At 36.6% G+C, this 18,938-nt stretch overlaps 1 protein-coding gene across 1 annotated transcript in view; it reads left to right on the top strand.

Annotated features, from left to right (window-relative positions):
• Positions 1-18,938, top strand: part of LOC136864677 (stalled ribosome sensor GCN1) — a 599,881-nt gene that overhangs the window by 54,534 nt on the left and 526,409 nt on the right. The window contains exons 5-6 of the mRNA XM_067141987.2: positions 14,198-14,450; positions 16,703-16,881. Of these exons, the coding sequence (XP_066998088.2) occupies positions 14,198-14,450; positions 16,703-16,881 (432 nt within the window). The remainder of the gene's footprint in view (positions 1-14,197; positions 14,451-16,702; positions 16,882-18,938) is intronic.

The following is an 18,938-nucleotide window of genomic DNA, read 5'->3' as shown; positions in this document are numbered from 1 at the left end:
AACAAACAAGTAAGCCGTAGTGTGGATATCATCTACGGAAACGCAAGTTTTGACAAACTGATTGCCGTTTCATACCGATTTTAAAGTGCATGAAGGGTTTTCCGACTTTTATACAAAAATCGGATATAACGACAATCCGTTATGGAGAGTAAATTTTTCGCTGTTACGAATTCTCGCTATAACGGACTTTTACTGTAATTTCAAGAGATAAATTGACCATGTTTCCAGAAAGAGTTAATAGTACAGGTGTTTTGCCTCATAGTCCCCCAATTTATCTGTCTGTGCTTATTATCTCTGGGGGACACATATCAGGAAATTACAGAATTCCTCAATGTGAAGTACAGCGTGTGATGAATTATTTCCTAACATGGTGCCAAAAATGTGTGCGATAATTAAGGCCTGTTGTTTCATCACCACCTTTCATAATTTCCTAAGTAATGAACTTCTAATACTTGTTTGTGTTGCTGTTGTATAGTTTACGTTCCTGCTACTGACCTTGTTTCGCACATGGCACCGCACGCCGGTGTAATGGCCTGTTTACACGCGGACAGTAATTTAGTGGTAACTAAATTTTTAACTTAATTTTAAGTGACTTGCAGCGTGTGAACTGTGACTTTAGTGGTAAGTGGTAAGTAAACGATTAAGTAACAATTTTGTCAAGTGGAATAGAATCCAGTCTATTTTTCCTTTCAAGTAGACTTCTCACCAGCTGCGCGCGCACCCATCGGAGTAGTGGGGGAGCGCTGTACTTGCAACTTACCACGTGTGAAGAGGCGCAATTTAGTCAAGTTCATAAGTTGTGGGTAAAGGTACGGAGCTGATCGTTGTAAATTCCTCTTTTCTTTTGATCGTTCATTCTAATTGCCGACAACAATGGCTAGATGGACAGAAGATTTTAAGTCACTGCAGAATTGAAACAATACTAATTATTGTGATAGGTTTTGATGTGTATTCACTGAAATTTAAAAGCAATAAACCTTTGATAATAGTCGTTTTGCTAAACAATTGCTTATATATAATATTGTAACCAATACGTGTTTGTATTTTTCCTTACCTGTATGAAATATTTCAGAGCAGTATATATATATATATATACTAGCAAGATACCCGTGCTTCGCTACGGTATTATACTGAAATTTATAATTGAATGCTTATTGTTTTAGATATATAATCCGCCGAAATTCGCGATCTGACTCGTTTTCTGCGAGAATCCACCAAAATTCCCGATCTGACTGGTTTTCTATTATTTTACGGCACGTTTCTTCCCACTTTTCAATCTTCCTTTCCAGCAATCGATTTCGTACTTCCCGGGGTAGGCTCAGGTATTCCTCCCGGTCAGTTGGGTCCATAAATCTTTGCCATCTTTTCCTATAATCATTTTTAATATGGATAAAATCCTTCAGGAGATCCGGCGTGGTGTCATATTGGGTGCCTTGGCGGCACTGAACCCGCGGCCGGACTACATTCTTAGTCATTACCCGTCCAGGAGCCGTTTCCAGCGCGGTCAGCACATTTGACGACGGTCCAGATTGTTATTATTAGCCTATTATTATTATTATTATTATTATTATTATTATTATTATTATTATTATGTGTTGCTGGAATGGCTGATGACAGGGAAAACCGGAGTATCCGGAGAAAAACCTGTCCCGCCTCAGTTTTGTCCAGCACGAATGTCACATGGAGTGACCGGTATTTGAACCACGGAACTCAGCTGTGAGAGGCCGGCGTGCTGCCGCCTGAGCAACGGAGGATCCTTATAAGAACATTAATAACAGTAAAATCAATTGGTCTCACCTCCTTCTACACCCCACCGCCGTTAAGTTTATTTACCGCCCCCCCCCCCCCAAAAAAAAATTAAAAGAATGCTTGTTTCTTTATGTTTAAGGGAGATTCCAAACACAAATGTTCATGACTATTACCTTCAGTTTTGAGATATAAGTATCCCCCCAAAAAATTTACTTTTTTCACTTCATTTCACAATACTCCCCCCCCCCCCCACTAAGTGAATTTTCCCGCAAAACATACTTGTTTCTTTAATAGCAAAGGATCTTCTGGATACCAATTTTATCACGACTCTAACTTCTTCAGTTTTTGATTTGTGTCTCCTCATGAAAGGAATTCAACTCCTTTACACTCCCGCCCTCCAAGATGTTTTCCCCACCAAAACGAGTTTTTTTTTTTTGTGTTTTTTTTTTGTTTGTTTTCAAAGGAGATCCAGAAATGAATTTTCACGTCAGTAACAACTTTAGTTTTTATTAGATGTATGTATTCTCATACAATTAAGTCAATTAATTTTTCAATTCTTTCACCCCCCTCCTGCCTTCATTGGATTTTCCGAGAATACGTGTTTCTTTACTTTTAAAGCAGATTGCAAATATCAAATTTCACGTCTGTAACATCTTCATTTTTGAGATATCAGAAGCCTAATTAAAAGAATTCAACACCATTTTCAGTCACTTTAACCCCCCCCCCCCCCCCCCCCCGAAAAGTGGTATTTCCGAAAACTAAAAATGGACGTTTCTTTATGTTTAATAGAGAAAAAATACCATTTTTCACTTCTGTAACATGTTAAGTTTTTTAGATATACTGTAAATATTCTCATTTTAAAATTTCACCCCTTTCGAGTTCCCCTTAAGTGGAATTTCAAAAAAACAAACCACCTATTGTGAACTTCCTAACTGTCTGACTGAATTTACAAACATATAAAACTGCATTTAACTTGAAAAATCTGAATATCTTCATTTAAAATGGAAAATCTGAAAATTAACATTCATTAAATAAATTACACACTTGTCGAACCTTGTACTCACACTTACTTGTTACCTGCTTACTTACACATACGTTATTTGAAGGGCGCCAGCTGTCACTCAGTACAGCAATAATAGAATGAGACTCTTGACCATCTCTAGGGTGTGGGGTAATGAGCTTACTTTTGACAACATACCATACAAGTTCTGGGAAAAGGAGATTGGCGTTCGGTTTCCCCATTAATTTTGAGGTTAAGATATTTTACTGTCAATGAAATGAAACTCTGAATTCGTTTGATAGAACAATATATATTCTTTAAATAATATATCAAAAAATAGTGAGTCTTGTTGCGATAAAACAGATGAGAATATGAAATTATGACATTGCAACTGAAAGAAACTAGGCATGAATTTGAATTCTTCTTGACCGGACATTTAACAATTTATACGAAATATTTCCCTCACTGATTGACTTGACTGTACCTTTAACACTTTGAGTGTAATTACGACGTAATCCATTGCTCTGGTGTTTACTGTAGATGTGTCACGCCTAACGTGGTGATACATCCTTGCGACTGCTTCTTCTCCATATCATCTGACTTCTTTGCAAGTCAATATGGTATGACCTCTTGGTAGGTCCAGGGTTGCCCTCTCTGACTCCTTGGTAAGCCTTGCGTCCGCGTCTTCCACTAAGTGACGGACCAACCATTTGGTCTCACTCTCTCAATGACCAATAATGGCTCACTGAGTCTTCACCATCTCTCGTTCACACTGGTTGGCTGACCACTTAAGGCCTCTTGATCTAGTAGACTACTTCACTGTACTGCATCCGTATAAGTAATGACTGACGCTACAATATGGAGCCACCTTTTATAGACGTTGGTTGACACAGCTACGTAATCTCCAGAAATAACAATGACATACTCCCACCTACGCGACAGACATTACATCCAGTGGTGAAATAGCCGCCGGCTCTAACTCGCTGAGCGCATATTCTAAATAAATACAATGACATAGCCAAGGCGCGGCGATGACTTGGCAGAATCGCCAGTGGTGTCGCAATATAACAACGTCACTTCCAATCTCTGATATATACAATAATTCTCACTGTACAGGTATTGAGTGTTATACTACACATACGTATATGTGTATACATCTAAGTGCAATCTTGCAAGCAACAGGCAATTGCAAAATTGAATAAAACGGATAATTACAATAATAGTACAATATCACAGATAAAATAATAATAATACTGACATAATAATAATAATAATAATAATAATAATAATAATAATAATAATAATAATAATACAGATAAAATAATAAAAATACAGATATCATCTTGTAACGGGATTTGAACCGTTACACTATGTTTCTTTACATTTACAGGAGATTCCAAACATCCACTTTTTACGTCTGTAACATTTTACGTTTCCAAGATATTTTGTAGATATAGTCTTTCAAAAAATTCATCCCAATTTGTCACTCCTGTTTAACCGCCATTAATTGGATTTTCCGAAAACTAAAATATACGTGTTTCTTTATTTTTAAAGGAGATCCCATATGCAATTTTTCAGTTCTGTAATATCTTCCATTCCTGAGATATATGTATCCTCATTAAAGGCATTCAACCCATTTTTCACCCTTTTAGACCCCTCCTATTGGGATTTACAGGAAACAAAAAAATATGTGTTCCTTTATTTTTAGAGGAGTTTCTAACTACCAATTTTTACTTCTGTAAATTTTAAAGTTTTAAGATGTAGACACGCTCATTTTAAAAAATTCACCCCCATTTTCACCCCCCAATAATTGGATTTTCCAAAAACGAAAAAATACGTGTTTCTTTTCTTTTAAAGTAGATCCCAAATACCAATTTTCAGGTCTGTAATATCTTGAGGTTCTGAAATATAAGTATCCCCATTAAAGGCATTCAACCCATTAACCACCCTTTTACACCCTTCCTATTGGGATTTTCCGAAAACAAAAGAATAAGTGTTTCTTTATTTTTAAAGGAGATTTTAAATACCAATTTTTACATCTATAAACTTTAAAAGTTTTGAGATATAGATACACACATTTTAAAATATCACCCCCATTTCACCCCTCATTAATTTGATTTTTCAAAAACAAAAAATACGTGTTTCATTATTTTTAAAGGAGATCCCAAACACCAATTTTCAGGTCTGTAATATCTTCAGTTTCTGAGATATAAGTACCGGTATCTGATTAAAGGCATTCAACCCCTATTTCACCCTTTTTCACCCCTCCTATTTGGATTTTCTGAAAATAAAAAATACGTATTTCCTTATTTTAAAAGATGATTCTAAATACCAATTTTTACATGTGTAAACTTTAAAAGTTCTGAGATATAGATACACTCATTTTAAAATTTCACCCGCCTATTCACCCCCTTATCGACGGAATATCCATAAATCCTCTCTTAGCGAGCACCTACATCTTAATATGAATGTATCCCCAAAATTTCATTTCTTTATGTCCAGTAGTTTTGGCTCAGCGATGATGAATGTCGGTCAGTCAGTCAGTCAGGACAAGCTATTTTTTATATATATATATATATATATATATATATATAGCTTCATATACTTCCGGAATCATTAAAGAGACACTGGCTTTGGAAACTCTGAAGAAATGATGAAGGCTTCGGACATTATTTCCCGTCGCGAGCATGTACATCATGATATGCAGTTTCAGCTTTGCTGATAATTCACTACGTATGATGGTATCTGTGTTTTGTATCATTTGTTTAACTTTATGCAGTAACTCATTAAATGTTACTTCAGACATTCGCAAGGATAACATTCCTGTCGATCCTCCTCGGCTGATTCTTTAAAGAGAATTGTACTTGCCCCGAGATTATTCCGTCTGGTAATCCATTTTCGCTCCCATTCTCTTTTTCTCCTAACTTTGGTTACCTCATCCTCAACTTCCTCTAAAATGTTATCTAAGACGTTGTTGATGGCCGTCCATCTTATTTCTGATCTAGTTGACGACATGGGAACGACTGAATCAAGTGGCTTGAGTGACAAACTGCTATGTACCACTGTACTAAACACTGTCTTACATTTAAAGAAGCCTACGTGAGTTAAGTAGTAACTTACCACTTACTACTGTACTAAACACTGTCCACGTGTAAACCAGCCATAAAGCATATCTTTTCATCCTGTGTTTGAAGGTGTTCATATACATTCGTCTAAGGTTGGTAGATTTACTGGTGCATAAAAGTGATGTGGGATATACTTCTGGCACTAGAGTATTTCTGAAATCCATAAATGTAGGTAGTGGGGCGTTAAGCTGATTACAGCAAAACGTTTGTGCAGGCGATGAGGAAAGAGAACGTGTTAAGTGGGTCATACTGCTGGGGTATGTGCGGTGCTGAGTAATGACATTCAGAGCACGACTAGTGCATCAGTGTTATGATAGGTGTTGCTCATAGGGTCGGTCGTGCTGCAATAGCACTTTCTGACCCAGTGAGGAAAGCAATGGCAAACTACCTCACTCCTCGTCTTGCCTAGTACGCCTCATTTTGGTGCTGCCATTGGTTTTTGCGGTTTCCTTATAACCGCATAACTTTTGGTGGTGCTATTTGAAGATCCAACCAGCCTCTGGGCTGATGACCTAACAGACAGACACTGTAGACCATGCTAAAAAATGTCAATTTTCAAAATGAATCTCTGACAAAAGTTTGTCTCTTTCTAAACTTAGATGCGAAGTTTTATGTGAAAATTCCTCATAGTTTAGAGATATTTACATTTTAGTGACAGCTTGCATACTGTTATGGGCGTGGCTACATGGCAATGGATGCAAATATACGGCGGCAGACGGTTGTATGATTTTATCTTTTCGTTAATTTTTTTATAACACTGGTTTAGTGAGTTCCCTTTGAGTGTAGACAGCTTTGAGCTTCTGTTTCCAAGGTTTCTGTTGCCTACTCCTTGGTGGTGGTGGTGGTGGTGGTGGTGGTGGTGGTGGTGGTAGTAGCAGTTTGTTTTGAAACATTCCAGGTGTATTATTGCATTGTGTTGGCTATTGTGATCATAATGCCTAAGCAAGGGAATATAGTAAGACAGAGAAAGAGGGGATTTGCTGGAAATCACTTTTCCAATCAAGAGAGGTGATAATGGCAATTTTATTACTGAGGTAACCAGTAGTCCTAGTGCATCAGTGAGGAAACTTAGGCTAGAAGTTGGGTCACCTTTTATCCCAAGGGCTCAGAATCATGGTGTGGCTATTGACAAGCTGAATCAGAGTTGACAGTCAGTACTTAAAAGCACTCGCATCCCATTCAGACATCTGTACTGGACGCCATACAGCCCGTTTTCAAATATCTTAGCAAAACAGTTTACAGATGTCTAAAAGAGGAGAAACCAAAATTCAGATGAGTCATTCAACTGCAAATTTTGGTCCATATGTCCCAAAACATCATGCAGTGGTAATAAAATTGTTCAAATAGCAACCTACAGTGCAGTGGCCAGTTTGTAATGATGGAGCTAGCAGTAGCCTGAAAGTACTGAAGGCATTGGGAATCAAAGATGGGAAGAATACTGTGGAGCCTTCTAAGTGTACTGTGGGGTCAAACTGTGGCTTACAACGTTACACAAGTTTTCCGGAAAACTTCATTTTTTCAAACAAGAAACATATCACAAAATCATTTTTTTGATCTAAATGAAATTTTGCACAGTTGCTCAAATATGAATTCTATAGCTGATAAACTAAAATAATGGAATTGAGACAAAACTTAGGCTTAATATAATGCTATAAATATGTCATTAAAAATGTAAAAGTTATATATGTATTTTTTTAAATCTGGCAAATTAATTTGAATGCCCAAGAGATTACGTCTTAGTCCATCCTCTACAATATTCTGCGAGTTTCAATTCAAAAGAAAGAAAAGATCATATTTTAAGGAATTAACAGTTTTCTTGTATATCGACATTGATAGTTTTATAATTTTATTAATTAATAGTGTTGCTACTTTAGATTAAATTTTAATTTTTACTATATCAAACAATAGGTTGGGATGTTATATATCACCATATTAACTTTCAATGCTCTACTTGAAACAATGTTGGAAATAATCATTTTTGTCAAGTGGTAACTAAACATGGCATGACTAGTGTATGACTCCCCTTAATTTTTTGAATTATTTTTTAATGTTTAACTGCACTCTTCCAGTTCATTTTGGTGGGAGAATCATTTAAATATATCTGCACTAGTTTAGAAGTTATGATTTAAAATGCTAGACATTGCATAGGATATTTAGAGAAGTCTGCGGCATGTGCACTGATAGCGCTATGCCCACAGTCCATTTTTGTGTGATTGATGTTCTGAGAGTGGAATATCTTATACATATATGCACTTTGGAGGTGACGTGTTTTATCTGTGATAATTGCAGCCATTTCTTAAAAGTAATTTGTCCTGTAAACGTAAACAAATTCTTGCTATACGTTCATTTTTAAACAAGTATTTGGCTTGGATTTTCTGCGCTTGTTATAACAATGGGAAGTAAAAATGTTGCTTACAAGAAGAAATATGGTTTCCATGGTAATAAATATTCAGCACCATGTGCTCAACGAGAAGGTGCAAAACCAAATGAAAATTGCAGTGCATCAGGGAGGAAAATAACCTCTTGTTCAACTTCAAGTAACTCCCAGATTAGTGAGAGTGATAAGTTGACATGAAAGGTGATTTTTGATGTTTAATGTTTCCAGAACTTGAAAAAGTCTACGTTATGTATGTGGAGGAATTATCAGTTTTACAGAACTTAATTTGTCAGGGTTAGGTTGTAAGGTAATGATTGTGTGAGAAATGTGAGGATATTGGCTCATTTTGCAACAGTTCAAAGACTGGTAAAAGAAAAACTGTATGCTATTAATGCTAGAACAATGTATGCAATGAGATGTATAGGTCAAGGATATGCAGGTTTAAACATGTTTTGTGACTTAATGAATATGAGATCACCAGTGTGGAGAAGTACATATAACATCATAAACAATAAAATTAACTGTGCCACAAAACTTATTGAAGGCTACTGAAAGACTTTTCTCTCAGTAACAGTAAAGATTTGGCAGCATCATGTGATGGTACATGGCTAACTTGGGTCCTCTCATCTTTATTTGGTGTATCTTACCTGCCAACCCTTCCGATTTACCCGGAAACTTTCCGTTTTTAAACTCTTCTTCCGATTTTTCGATTTATTTTAATTCTTCCTATTTTTTGACCAATATAACCTCCAGTATGGTCAATACTCTTCCCCTAGGATAAAGGATAAATTCTTATGTGCTTGAGTAATTTACCCAATCTCATTTTCAAGCGTATTTATTTGATGTTTTATTTCGCGAGTGTATTGTCCATCGCCTTTGTGTATAGTGTTTTCTGCTCGCTACAGCAGCATGTGTGCTTTACGGCAATCGTCCTACAAGCAAGAAAGGCTAGCGCGCACTAGCGACTCGGTTAATCGGGACGAAAGATTGAGTTTCTTATTGTGTGGTTCACGCTCTATTGTTAACATCGTTTCTGTTTGTAATTTCGTTGGGAGTTACAGGCCACGTGTTTTTTCTAGCGGTTCTGTGCTTTTCCCCGTGTCAAAGTCGTATGTTAATAATAATGTATGAGACATACCGATCTGTTTTGTATGTGGTAGTTTTGAGCATTTCAATGCATTTTTGTTCATTCTTACTTCATAATTTTAATGAGTTGAATGTATTTCAGGGAGTTGTATCGGTGACGGTGTCTGGTATTTTCACTTCACGTTATGGCCAAAAAAACCATAACAACCATCTCCAAGTGTTCAGAGATACGTATAAAATTACATTTCCGTTCGTTTTACAGTCCGATAAAAGAAATTATGCGTTTCGTTGCATGTGTCGGTGTGATATAAATACAGTGGAACCTCGATATCTCGAATCACCTCGGGAGATAAATTTTATTTCGAGTTATCGAAATTCCGAGATATGAATCGTATGTTTACGGTAAAAATACATTATTTTTAAAAGTATTTAAAATATACAAAGAAACTGTTTTACGGCATCACTTTAATTATAACACTGATTATAGTAGGTAACTTTTTAGAAGACACAATACAATACATACAGTAGTGAAACAAGAAACAGCTCTGTTAACACCTTTGGAAAAAAAATCCGTTCGTCTCTTCTGTTTGTTGTGGTTAACCTTTCCTCCGTTCACGTTGAAACTTCTCGTCAATACCACGCAGCCGAGTTTCATAAATGGAGCTTGTCATCCGCGACTTCTGGGCTTGCTTTCGTACGTAACCGGTAATTGACATCCGAGAAACAGCGACGCTTTGCCCATTTTCCGATCACTAGAAGTTCAAGTTTTTCGGTTCCAGTCATATTAGTTCCCAGCTTCACTGTAACCCTTTCTTTACATGTTAACTGTTCCTCACAAATTCCGTATTGCACAGTTAATGTTGCACAAAATTCAAAGTACAGAGTATTTTTTGCTTCGAGCAATCGAGAAATTCGTGTAACCGAATTTCGAGTCATCTATCCATTATCTAAAGGCTAAGCCTTGTCGCTGCAGTCACATCCCACGGTCTTCAGCAGTCCTTTTCTTCGTGACATAGGAAGCAAAACCCAGCTGAGTGATTATGTTCCTAAGGTATGAGACACGTGGTCTTCCTCTCGACTTCTTCCCTAGGACCTTTCCTTTGAAGACATTCTGGAGAAAGGTGTCATGTCGTAGGACGTGTCCATGAAATTTAGCTTTCCTCTGCTCTATTGAATAAATTAAGGTCCGTTTCTCATTGATGTCATTCAAGATTTGGATATTAGTCTTTTTTCTGTCCAACTCGTCCCTGTCAGTCTTCTCTGGAAGAATTTAGAGTAACAGAAATAAATACGCGCGAAGAATTGGACAAACGGACGGAAAATTTAAGTTACTTAGAGATACTGAAAATTCGAGTAATGGAGGTTCGAGATATCGAGGTTGGACTGTATTATTATTATTATTATTATTATTATTATTATTATTATTATTATTATTATTTTATAATTATTTTATAATTATTTTATAATTATTCATATGTATAAATGAGAGTGATTAGGTAAATTTTCTTGTAACCATTTTTATGTTTTTTAGTTTAAGATTTTAAATTTAATGGTCACTTTACATTTTAACTGTAGGTATGTATGCCTTATATCCTGTCCTTTTTTCACTTAGACCGTGGCACAATATAACATATGTGTGATGAAATCCAAGAATCAAAAAATCTTCCTATTTTTGATTTCTAAAAGTTGGCAGCTATGGTGTATGTACAATTATTGGAAGTAAATCAGGGAATGTTCTTGACACTAAGATTCTATCCTCTTATTGTCAGAGCTGTGAAACATGGGAAACCAAGAACACCACTCCAGAATATTCAGAGTGGTTGGAGAGTCATGCATCTGAATGTTCTGTTAATCATAAAGGGACAGCAGGTGGCATGGAGGTTGTAGGAATGAAGATGATGTTTGAATGTTCTGAGATAAAATATGGCATATGGTACGTAACATACATTGATGATGGTGACAGTTATTCAAAGCTGTCAGATATGCAATGGTCTGGTCCTATATGTATCAATCACCAAAGCTGAATGTGTTGGTCATGTTCAGAAACATATGGGCACACGACTGAGAAATCTGGAGAAAGAATTCAAAGGGAAAAAACTTTCAGACGGTAAATTACTGTCTGGAAAAACAGACTGACAGATTCTGCAATAAATACTGACGACCTACTATGGAAATGCCATAAGAAGTAATTAAACATCAGTAAATGATATGAGAACTGTTATCTGGGCTATTTGGTACCATAAAAGCTCATCTGATGAAAATCCACTGCATTACTTCTGCCGAAAAGGATGCCCATACCAGGGGGGCTGTTACTGCAGGCGCAGTTCAAGAATACAAAGACAAAAACACATTACCTTCAGCTGTTGTGGATGTGATTAAGCCTGTTTTCAAGGATTTAGTTGTTACTGAACTGTTGGAAAGGTGTTTAGGAAGTTATACACAGAATGCTAATGAATCTCTCAATGCTAGGATTTGGTAAGTGTGCCCAAAAACTGGATTCTGTGGAAAGACAATTGTGAAGATTGCCACAAATGATGCAGTTATGACATTTAATGATAGAATGAAGAGTAGGTTGGCTGTGCTCCAAAAAATGGGCATGAATCCTGGTGTCTTTTTGAAAGTGCAATGCTACAAGAGGATGTGATACGTATAAAGTCCGCTGGAAAGGGTACGAGAAACCACAAAAGATGCTAGACAAAGCAGAAGATGAATAAGACTGGAAAATAAAGCTGAGAAAACTGCTTTAGAGGGAACACCCTATGCCCCAGGAGCATTTTAGTAGCCACTGGAAGGCTGCTGTGTCTTCACAGGTGTCATATAACTTTGCAGCTCATTTTCTCAAAACTAAATTTTTCAAAACCATTTCTGTTGTAACTCCTTAATTATATGGTGTATTACAATGCCACTTTCTCTCATGATGTTGGTGATAGTTACACAACTGACCAAACTCATGTGCCCAGTGTGGAGAATTGTTTGGAAAAAAAATATCTACATGCAAAAAAAAAAATCACCAAAATATGTAATATAAGTAACACAAAATTAAAAATATTATTTTGCAAAAATAGTTCTGGAAGTGGTCAGTTTTGTAGCTGTAACTTCAATCAAAAGCAGATCACTAACGTATTTATAAATGTCCCAGCTATGAAGGAAACAGTGAGCACAGGCACACAAAGAGCCGCCATTTAGAATAATTAGAGAGTTTGATAATGCCAAAATCAATTCTGAGATTTGTGCTTACATATTAAACATGTAGAAAGTTTCATTGTTGTACATACAGTAGAAGCTGATATAAAAATTATTTTAAATGTCCAAATTTTGAAGGTTGTTTACTGTACCAATCCCCTTAAGTGAGAAAACTTTCTATTGAACACACACACACACACACACACACACACACACACACACACACACACAAAAAAACTATCCAACAGGAATATGTAAACCTTGATGGTTTTTCGGCATGCATTCATTTGGAAATGGAAATTCTAAATTTCCATGGAGGGAATTAGATATTTTTCCACCAATAGAGCATATAAAAAATCAGATAAAAAATTAGATGTATGGCTTGTCAGGCGTTTGCTCTATTAACCAGCATTTCGTCTTAGGTCTGACACTAGACTCGTCAGAGTGGGATGTCAGACCCTACCCACTGATGCTGGGGTGTATGCAGGTGAACTTATCAGAAGCCTATTTGATGCGCAGTCTGATAACTGCATACGGGTGATAAAACTCCACAATGGAATTAATGCCCACCTAGCAATTCCAAATGGAAATTCTAAATTCCCATGGAGGGAATTAGATATTTTTTTTTTTATCTGATGCATTCATTTTACGTCAAGTGTGTACGGGTACAGTGAAGAATGTGTTATCTACAGTATCTAATGATATGAGAGTATTAAAAGGTTTAAGAAAGACGGGACAACAAATATAAAAAAAACCTTATCCACTGGAGCTTATTAAATAACAGTGTAGTAAAAGGTGTGTAAAACACCAAATATGAAAACATTTGCACTGCGACCTATAACAGTATCAGCATATTATGGCAAATCCACAATTATATCCCTAATCTGTAGGTAGGCTATCACAAGACAAATATTTGTTACCCTTCACTGTATCACTCACCATAATTAATTTCAAACATCTGAATGGAATGCAAAAGGTAAGCACAGAGACTTACTGGATTATTCAGAAATATCAGCGAAAACTAGCAAGCAAAATTGAACTTTCCTCTGGCTGATGGCTTGCTCCCCGAAGGTGTAATTTACCCTGTGAATTTAAGGAATTGAAGGGTTTTCTACTTTTCGCGCAGCTTTCCCCAATCTGCCTCTTGTGCCGCAGGCTCCATCTGTGTTGGAAATAATATTCTTTTCACATGGAATGACAGAACGTTTTCAGGCCTAGGGAAAATGCCATCTACCTGGCAGTAAAAGCAAAAATTTGTGATGCAGTATGTGAGGAGTTTTTATATAGATTTAATAAGACATGAATTGAAACTTTGAATTTATGACTTGCTAAGCGAGAAAACATCTTAAAGAGTAACGTATTAACAAGGTTTCGTTGTATTTCTGTTACATATGTATCTGTATGTATTTCTCTGTATCAAGTAATCTTGGCAATTAAAAAAAAAAAGAAGAAGAAACAAGTTAATCGTCCCTGGTTTTTAGTATTGAGAGAAGTTATCTTTCTTCACACTCAGTATTGCCTATTTGTTAAAATATTATTTTGTCATGTTATACTTAAATTTTCAAAGCTAGCTGGTTACTATATTATATGTATTTGCCCTTTTGTTTGAATGAAATGATCTGGAGGTGTATTTTTCTTGAATTTATGAAAATAATAAATTGGTTTCTTTGTCTGCAGGTGAACTTGCTGGAAAGTTTCATAAAGGTAGCTGTCAGTTGCAAGGTGAAACCACCTGTTTATGTAATTGAAGAGTCACAGCCATTATTAAAACAGATTACGCATGAAGAATTTAAACTTCACCTTTTGCCAGCAATGCAAAAAGCTATGCTACGAAACCCAGAGATAATTCTGGAATGTGTTGGACACATCATAGCTGAACTTTCTCTTGATCTCAGTCAATATGCCTTGGATATTGGGAAGAGCTTAGCAGGTATGGCCTAAGGTTTTATTTTTTTTCCCCCATCATGGTTTTCAGTTAGTGTGTGGTTATTTCCAGCTAAGATTTGTCAGGCTCCTGTAAAGAGCAACATGTGCTTTGTAAAATGTTTGGTTTATTATGCATGGATGGCTCTGATAGATACAGAAGCAAAGAAATAAATTAGAACCAAGTATTTGGGGTTTAAATGGTGTATCACTGTCAATTACAGGCAGAACAGTGGTCATGATTAAACATCACAAGGGATGATCATCCAGACAAGGCGAGTTAGCAGGGAATGTTGCAATTTCAGTTTGTGGTTGAAAATGTCGCTGGTCTTTTTTGGTATGCATTTAGAATTGCATTAGAGTTGAAACCAATATTACTGTCAGCTGCTGAAATGACATCTACTAACTGATAGTAAAAACAGATTATGAAAAGACAAATAATTGCTCGTGGAGAGGTGATCATTAAACAGTCTGTAACGAAATGGCTTGTCAAAGCTTACTCTTGTTAATATGAAATGTGAGTCCCTGACGTCATGTCCTAGTTTATGAACCACAGACAACAGTAAAATGGTTTAAGTTTCTGATGAAAAAATATAACAATAGTTGTAGAATTAGAGCAGTCATTTGAACTATGGAACTAGTTCGCAGTCCCTAAACTGTTTTTTACTTCCTTGGTATTATCTGCTTCCAGTTTTCTCGGCTAGAATTTTCCTCAAGCCTCATACAGATCGGAAACTTGTCGGAGATACATGGATATTCTGCCAATTCCCCAGTGCATTAGGTTTGCCTCACCGTTTGAAAAGAAATGTTGCTAAACGAATAACAACTCGATCAATGGTCTTCCCTCAGTTGCAGTTGCAAAAGATCACTCGCTGATCCAATGACACTATTCAGTAACAAGTTGAATATCCATGAACCCTGAAGCAGTCTTGTACATGGACCCTGTTCAATACCAGATCAGATCATTATGCATTTCTTACAATGCAGCTTGTCGTATTCTTCTATTGTGGCATTTTAAGGCCCTGAAGGGTTGCTAATGGATGTAGACTATTGGAAATAGGTTATTTGAGGAGGGTACAGGTCTTCTCTATATAGTTCATGTCAGGGAGGTATCTTGGCCAGTCTATCCTTCAGCCTGATGTGGATGAGATTTGTTCTTGTGGAGGGTGAATCTTCCTCATATGGTAGTTTCAGAACAAGTTTCTATTGGGCAGGGAATACTTTGTAAGTACGTTTGGGCCACTGTACTCCCTTGCATGGGAACCATTTCATGTGCATTAACTGAACATTATTGCTTCCCAGGTAGGAACTGAACCTGTAAGCTCTGTTGCTGATGTTCTACAGAGGGCTGGTAGTACTCCCCTTTTGCATTCCATATATGAAAAGGGTGTAAACTGATTCTCACTTCTTCACTAACTGTATTGATACCTTGTCCAGTTATGTTTTAATCCATCTGACACAAGCTGCTGTTGATGTTATTGAAGTGGAGTTTTTGAGTAGCCTTCTCAAACTTAAATTCCTTCTCTAGAAATAGATTTCACACTGTTTTGGTATGTACAAAAACTTTTACAGTTACTTCTAGTTCTTTATGCTGAGTGGTAACTGTGCTTTGGGGGCATCTCTGTACAGATAGGCACAGCTGTTTTGAATGCATTTCTTGGAACTTCTCATAATCTACACACAAGACTGATTAACATCAATGAAGTTGAAGTCCATTAGTTTTGTAATTTGTTTCAGCAAAGTGGTGATTTTAATGCAATCTGAATAGAATGCTGAGGCATTTTGATATTCTACTGCTCAAGCAAGATTCATACATACAAGTTTTCCTGGGATTTACCTTGACACCACTGTGTAGTGTTCATAGCCATACCACAAATGCCTATGAGAGTGAAAAAGGAAACATTTGTGATAAGAAACTAACTTCTTAGTTTCACATAACGTTTAGGCACTGATGGATAAACTGGATATATTTTAAACTTCTTTGAATAGTGCATGTTAACACAACAAATGCAAGGGGTGGGTAAATTATGCAGAAAAATTGAAATTCCATTTAGTATGTTAATGAAAGACCATGAAGAATAGTGGAAATCATTCAAGTAAATTATCCTTCTTTGGTTCTCTTTATTAATTCATTATATTCCATCCTCCTAGGTGACTGCTTCTGTGAAGTCTAATTATGATGAAATTGAATATCTATTCATTAAGTGAAATGAATTATGTTAATATTTTTTTTCACTTTCACTTTTTTTCTTCTAACAGCAAACCTCCATTCGAAAGAGGATTTAGCTCGTGAAGAGGCTGCTGCAGCATGCTTAGTTTTAGCCAAGCAGTGCAGTGATTCAGGAGCTTTGGAAGTTCTTCTGCAGCAGCTGTTTGATGTCTTCCATGGATCAGAAGGAAAGCTTACTGTTGCAACCCACAAAATCAGTGTGTTACAAGTTAGTATGGAAATACTTCTAATTTCTATAGCAAATATAAATCAGAAAGGGAGAGAGTTCCTAAAACCAATTTAGAATATCAGCTCTAGGGCAGAGACATATTCCGTATTTTCTCGCATAATTAACGCCCTGCATATTTTACACATCCCAATGTTTTTGGGTCCAGATTGGAGAAGAAGAAATGTTCACGTATTTGACTTCTTTGAACATCCATCACACAGCTTCGGATGCATTTTGAAATAAAGATGTCAACTACTTGGGTATCGGTAGCAGCCTTCCTATTGCGAAACTGGGCATACCAAATACTGGGCAGCGTGCTGTTATCATCCATTAGGGGATACCACTGCACTAGTTCAGTGAGAGTATAGTCACAGAAGTGACTAGTGACACTCTATTCCAGTCTGGTACAAACAAATATTATGAGTGTCTCCGATACAGGACATGCGTTTTTTGTGACCACAAATTGTTAGTCCACAGCGACCGAGTATTTGAGTAATACTGCATCATATAAACCCGTAGCAATCAGTTACGCCGAAACATACGGGATTAGGGCAGCGGGCCGCAAGTATATTCAGTGTTCGAATGCAAAATGCGATACTGTGGCAACAGAAGTGCACTTCAAGCGACCAACAAGTCTCACAAAGTGTTCTGCGGACAAAAAAGCGTCAAGTTTCCGATAGAAGGTGAGGTCTGCTTAAATATGATTTTGTTATGCAATACTGGATGTGCCATTTCTCACGAAGTGCTGTATTTTATATAATGAGAAATAGCTGCTGCATATAGAATCAGTGTATCGGATTTGAAGGTTAGCTGAGGCTTGATGATTAATTTTATGAAGAGAATTTTTTTTTTTTCTTTCGTAAAGAACAACATAATGCCACAAAATGCCAAATGATTTCAACTAAAAGGTACCTAATTGATTTTCATCACTTTGTGATAGAGAAGCGTAAAGTGAAGGAATATTTGCTCTCCCAAACAGGAACCACATGTCAGATCCCAATTAGTTTCTGTGTGCCACAAAGTCAAACAATCGATATGAAAGGGACATAGTGTTATCGTACGCACTATTGGAAGAGAAAAAGGATGATGTACTGCAATGCTTGTGTAACAGGTGATGGCAGAAAGCTTGCGCCTTATATCGTTCTAAACGAGAAACAATGCCTAAAGTAAAATTTCCACGAGGGATCCATGTTCGTATCTAAGAAAAATGGTGGGTGGACACGTCACTTGTGCAAGATTGGATACAAATGATTTGGGGAAATACAGCAGGGTTCCACCTTCAATGCCCGGCCACTCTCATATTGGACAGTTTATTTTTTGCCGGTATGTCTTGATTATGTACTTAAATGAATTGTACTTTTCTTACTACAGGTTTATCTCGCTTCAGATCATATTTTCAGCTCGTAACAGGAAGAATATATTCCAGTGTCCGTACTTCAATCCCACGTGTCTAACTTACCTGATGTACCCTATTTGACTATTCAGAAAAATCTCAAGCTGGAATTTTATGCCAAATGACTATTAACTGCAAATAAGTTGAACCAGTGGTGTGTGTGTATTACATTTGATGTATCTTTTAAATGTAAATGAATTGTAAATGATTCTTTAAATATCTGAATTCCCGAATAATTTACACATCCGAAGGTTTCACCTGTATTTTTTGTCCAAAAAGTGTGTTAATTACGCGAGAAAATGCGCGCGCACGTGCATGTGTGTATTTTAACATGCCTGGTTTAAAGGAATTCCCATTTAACAAAGATTATCGTAAGGCCCAGCCAAATCGCCATAAGCACAATGTTATTTAAAACCCCTTCTAATGAACCCCGACATAAGGAAAGGTGCATTTTTAAGGAATATATTTCACATAAATTAAGATCGCACATCCCGTTGTAATGAAAATTTGCAATAAGATACTTTTTTCTGAACTTGTTTAAATGTTAATTATCTTCAGTTTTCACGCAATCTGTCTGAACTTAATGCGTTAAATGAAATCGCTCCATTAGCGATGTGTGGAACCGTGATAAAATGGCGCGGCCGCTGGAAATCAGTTACTGGCA

This window comes from Anabrus simplex, chromosome 2, assembly GCF_040414725.1.
Source record: "Anabrus simplex isolate iqAnaSimp1 chromosome 2, ASM4041472v1, whole genome shotgun sequence".
NCBI classification, from domain to species: domain Eukaryota; kingdom Metazoa; phylum Arthropoda; class Insecta; order Orthoptera; family Tettigoniidae; genus Anabrus; species Anabrus simplex.
Note: the sequence above shows the minus strand (reverse complement) of the source record. Positions and strands in the feature narration are given on the sequence as shown.